Source organism: Mauremys mutica, chromosome 5 (genome assembly GCF_020497125.1).
Source record: "Mauremys mutica isolate MM-2020 ecotype Southern chromosome 5, ASM2049712v1, whole genome shotgun sequence".
NCBI lineage: Eukaryota > Metazoa > Chordata > Testudines > Geoemydidae > Mauremys > Mauremys mutica.
The window spans coordinates 93,795,569-93,800,683 of record NC_059076.1 but is presented as its reverse complement, the minus strand read 5'-3'; the positions used below and the strand labels follow the sequence as shown (position 1 = coordinate 93,800,683).

General features: G+C 47.5%; 1 protein-coding gene across 1 annotated transcript; it reads left to right on the top strand.

Annotated features, from left to right (window-relative positions):
- Positions 1–519: 519 nt before the first annotated feature.
- On the top strand, positions 520–5,115 carry RASL11B (RAS like family 11 member B). The gene is made up of 4 exons (XM_045019241.1): positions 520–985; positions 1,231–1,287; positions 2,605–2,681; positions 3,609–5,115. Exons 1-4 carry the CDS (start codon positions 841–843, stop codon positions 4,074–4,076), a joined length of 747 nt encoding a protein of 248 aa, XP_044875176.1. The 5' UTR covers positions 520–840; the 3' UTR covers positions 4,077–5,115.

Here is a 5,115-nt window from a genome sequence, read left to right as displayed (position 1 = left end):
AGCATCGGGATGAGTCCTAATGGTGGGGGACGATCACCCTTGAGCTGCCTGTGGCAGGGTCTTGCCCTTTCTGCTGCACCAGCTGGTATCACCCGCTGCTGGAGCAGGGCACGGGACTGGCTGGGCCATGGGGCCGATGCTGTGTGGCCATTCCTAGGACTGTTACCGGGCGGAGGGGACTTGGAAGCTGTTTGGGATCCACCCTTGGAACTATTTAGCCACCTAAGCGGGGTTTAATAGTTCAGGGGTGAATGTGGCTGGAGCTGGTTCTCCTTTGGTTAGGGCTTTACCCTGCCCTGTGACTCAAGCGGACTCTCCCCCTAAGGCAATAACCGCGCACTGGGACCAGCCCAGGCCAGGCCTTCGTTGGTGCCTGGCTCCCCGCCCCCCCGCACGCCCCGGCTCATGGCTAGTTCAGCAGCAGCCCCGGGTCTTCGACCCTTCCGGTTCTCTGACCCATTCGCTGCAGCCCCGGCCCGAGCCAGCAGCGCTGAGGGGAGCCCGGACCGCAGCGGCCTGGGGGAGCCGCTGGCGGCGGAGCAGCGGCGCTGCAGGGGCGGGGCGGGGCAGGGCGGGCGGCTCCCGGGAGCGGTGAGTGGCCGCCGGAGGAGGAGGGGCGGGGTTTGTGGGAGGGGAGAGAAAAGAGCCGGGACAGCGCCGGTAGCTCAGAGAGCAGCGGGACCGACAGAGACGCGCCGGGCAGCTCCCAGCGCGGACACATCGGGTCCTGCAGCTCTGCTGTGCCGGCAGCAGCAACGCCCCCCACCCCGGCATCCTCCCTCCGAGCCGCTGCAGCGCCCGCTCCCCGACGCCGGCGGCTCTGCTCCCGGAGCAGCTGCGATGCGCCTTGTCCAGAACATGTGCACCATCGCCGAGTACCCCCCGGCCGGCAGCGCCAGCGGAGACGGCTGCAGCGGGGGTGCCTCCGCCCGCCCCCGCCTCATCAAGATCGCGGTGGTGGGAGCCAGCGGCGTGGGCAAAACCGGTGAGTGCTGCGCGCCTCGATCGCCGGGGGGGGGAGCGCAGCGTGGCGAGGCGAGAGGCCAGGCGCGGGCTCCCTGCCGCCAGCGCAGCCAGAGCCCCTCCCGCAAAGCGGGGTGCCGCTCGCCCCCGGTGCCGCGACACTGACCCGCTCCGAGCCCTGGGCTGCGGGGGGTGTGTGTGGGGGCTTGGTGCGCACGCATCCCAGGAGGCGAGGTTGTAACCGGCTTTTGCTTGTGTTCATTGCAGCCCTGGTGGTGCGATTCCTCACAAAACGCTTCATCGGAGACTACGAGAGGAACGCAGGTAAGGGTGTGTGTGTGTGTGTGGCTGGGCGGCTTGAGCCTCATGCTGCGCGGTGCTACATTGATAAAGGCTAAATACCCCCTTGCACTCTCCCCCGAGCACGTCGGGAGGTAGATGCCACTTAGACAATGTAATTTGTGCCTTAAGCAGTGAAAATCTAATACCCCTGCTCCCAATAATCACCGACCGCTGCCTGGCTGACTAACGTTCAGGGGCCATGCACCAGTTTATCAGGGAAGCAAACAGTATTCTTGCACTGCAGTGTGCTGAATACTGGCTAAAAGCAGACAAGGAGCATCTATTCCTGCTGCTGTGATGGGGATGGAGGCCTTACACAGAGTGTTTGATCTGAAATTTGACTTGTTAAACCCCTAAGGCACCCCACTTTAGCTTGTTGTTCAAAGTTGTGGTCCCAGCTGAGTGATGTGGGGGGGGGGAGGAACCCAGCTTCATTCCATGCCCCTTTCAGGGGTGCTGGAAATGGGGTTGCTGCCCCCACCCCCACCCCGGCTTGAAGTGGTTTCCATCATATACAGGGTTTACAGTTTTGGTCAATGGTTCTCAGCACCCCCACTTTTAAAAACTGTCCCAACACCACTGGACCTGTTCTCATTTTTTTTTAATTTAAAAATAGTTAATGATCCAGGGAAGACAGACAAGCAAACAAGCTTAGCCAAACTAGATAAGCGGTATGAGTGATGGATGGAAACATATTAAAAAAAAAGTGTAGATCCAGGTAATAAGATTAGAAATCAGCTATACTATAGAAATAAGGCAATAAATATATCCAAGAAAGGAGTGTTTCTAATGACATCATAAACCAATCAAGACGTTGCTGTTGTTGTAGGGACACATGCCTTTATATGGTCTTGAGACGTTTAGATTCAAAATGCATCCAATCCAAAAACACTTTAAAGAGAAAATATTTGCTCAAGTGCAGAACCCCTAATTGTCAAAGCAACTCAAACAAAACAAAAGTTGGTTTGTCTTTGCTGATAATTAAAATTGTCCCATTCTCTTGAAAGGTGTAATCAGCTCCAAGTCTTTTATAAAATTAAAAAACTGAAAATTTGCAAGCAAGTTAACGCAAAGCTAACTCCTGTGGGTTCTGATAACAACCACAAACCACTACAACCTTCCCTCTGTCATTATGTTAAAGTTACTGCAGTTGCTTGCAGTAGAGTGGTTAGCGATTAAAACGCTTCTATTGTCCTGTGCTCTTAAGTGCTGCCGTTCATGTCCCCCCTCCAGGCAATTTTTGGGTCTGTTCATATAGCTGTGAGCGTATTTGTAACAGAATGTTGTTGTTGTTGTTAGGTAACCTTTATAGCAGACAGATCCAGATAGATGGAGAGATGCTTGCTATTCAAGTGCAAGATACACCAGGAATTCAGGTGAGCTACACATCCATACAGCTCTTAAAATAGTAAAATAAGCTTTAATCTTTATCTTTTGCCAGATGAGCTGTTCAACCACTTATCAATCATTCTGGAAAATGGTTCACTATCCATTTTAGTATCAAGTGTTTTGAATGGCAGAACTGGTAACCTTGTTTATAAACAGTGAAAGCTCAATGTCCTGTATGTATATAGTGCATTGACAGTAAAAGTAAACAACCCATTATTTCAGTTAATCTTTTGTACTCTTGGAGAGACAAGCAGTCTTGTATGGGAAGGCTGATTTATCCAATACGGATTTACATTCTAATGTGTTAGGAACATTTTATTTTTGTGCCAACAAGAAATGCATTGGAAAAAACTTGGAAGGAAAAATGTCATTACTACAGCCTGATAAACTCTAAAGTTTCACAAAAGTGCACAATAGAAACTAAAAACCATAGTATTGTGGCTGCATTCATTAAGAGTTGTTATGACTTAATCTTGTATTATGGAAAGTTTGAGTGTGTAGACAAGAGTAATGCTGGATTTTGCCTTTTTGCACTGGGCAACTCTCCAGGTTTAAATGCTTCCAGCTCATATCTTTGCTTCCCTAGACTTACTGTCTAGCCAGTTAATTTCCCATTCTGTGGAACTACAAAGCTTTTCTCTGCTTGCAGAACTATTCAGGTCAATTTTCCACTGGAGTGTGGCAAACTCCAGTGTTATTTATTCCAGATTTCTGCAGCTGGATCAACATACTTTATAAAGGTGCGCGTGCATGCGCACACACACACACAAAAATTATAGCTTAATTTACAATACAAAATACAAGTCTATCAAAATATAAAATGCATTTAGAATTACAGGCTTTAAATGAAAGTCAGGTTACTTTAATTTTTTTCTGTCATAACCATTTAATTTTAAACAATTCTTTTTTCTCAGATCCATGAACACAGTCTGGACTGTAATGAACAGTTGAACAGATGCATTCGATGGGCAGATGCTGTTGTGATTGTTTTCTCCATCACAGATTATAAGAGCTATGAACTACTTAGTCAACTTCATCAGCAAGTTCGACAGTTACACCCAGGAAACAGAGTCCCTGTTGTCCTTGTAGCAAACAAAGCTGATCTCCTACATATTAAAGAGGTGGAGCCACAGAATGGACTTCAGTTGGCCAACATGCTAGGTTGTACTTTTTATGAAGTGTCTGTCAGTGAGAACTACAATGATGTCTTCAATGCCTTCCATGTCCTGTGTAAAGAAGTTAGTAAACAACAAATAACTAGCACCCCTGAGAAGAGAAGAACCTCTCTTATCCCAAGGCCAAAGTCGCCAAACATGCAGGATCTGAAGAGAAGGTTTAAGCAAGCTTTGTCTGCTAAAGTTAGGACTGTCACTTCTGTCTGAAAGCAAAGCTAAGTGGGGGGTTTTATCTTCTCAACCTGTTGTCATAAAGTTCCAACTTTGGAATGTTAAACACTGGCACTATGGAGTCCAAGGCCGTGTGAAAGAAGGATGGATCAGAGGTTCTTTTGAACTGCTGTAGAAATAAACCATTGCTTAAAGGAGAAACAAGCGTGAGGCTTGAATAAACTCCTTAAGTGATTTTAGCAAATGAATGGTAGAACATCTATCTTCATTTTAAAACCAAACTTTTAGTAATTGAAAAGAAAACAACCCACAAAACTTTAGTCTTGCTTTCCTAGGATGGGACACAGTTGGCTTGATGTACAACCACATCACTTAACAAAGTTTGGTGACCAAAAAAAAAAATACCCTGAACTGCAGCTTACTTATTGGAAATAACCATTTGAGTCTTACAGTTGTATGCTTGTTTTTGGTATTGGATGAAGGACAGCATGTATGTATTTTTATTGCTCAGTAGAGCTTGATTTTTACCCATGTATTCTGAAGCACAAATGAGCTTGTTTTGAAAAGTCAGTGTAAAATGAGTGGCTGTGACTGGGTTTTCATGATTGTAAAAATAATGCTACGCTATTTTGTTGCTACATTATTACTGAGGGTTTGACCAGAATTTTTGTACACAGAAATATTGTGCACAGGGTCTAAGTGTATTTTATCATTACAAATAACTTGTTTGTTTTTTTACCATCTGAAAAATATTGTCGAGATTAATTTTAAAATGTTACACTACTGCTGCTTTTCAGATGCAAGTCCCGAGTTGGAATGATGATCCTTGGTAACTGCTTAGTGCAAAACCTTTTCCATTTCTCCCCAGCCCCATTGTGTGTAGTAAGCATGGAAGGAACTCACTTTGTCAATTCAGTATTGCATGATATACACTGTTGGCTCTAGGCAGTGAAGCTGGCAGGGGCGGCTCCAGGCCCCAGCACAAGCGCGTGCTTAGGGCGGCATGCCACGGGGTGCGCTCTGCCAGTCGCCGGGAGGGCGGCAGGCAGGGTGGCTTCGGTGGCATGCCTGCGGA

Excerpts from the sequence above, each read along its gene's own strand:
- RASL11B (XM_045019241.1), top strand. The coding sequence starts at position 841 with ATGCGCCTTGTCCAGAACATGTGCACCATCGCCGAGTACCCCCCGGCC. Across the intron at positions 986-1,230 it reads CAGCGGCGTGGGCAAAACCG|CCCTGGTGGTGCGATTCCTC; the intron begins GTGAGTGCTGCG and ends TGTTCATTGCAG. Across the intron at positions 2,682-3,608 it reads AAGATACACCAGGAATTCAG|ATCCATGAACACAGTCTGGA; the intron begins GTGAGCTACACA and ends CTTTTTTCTCAG.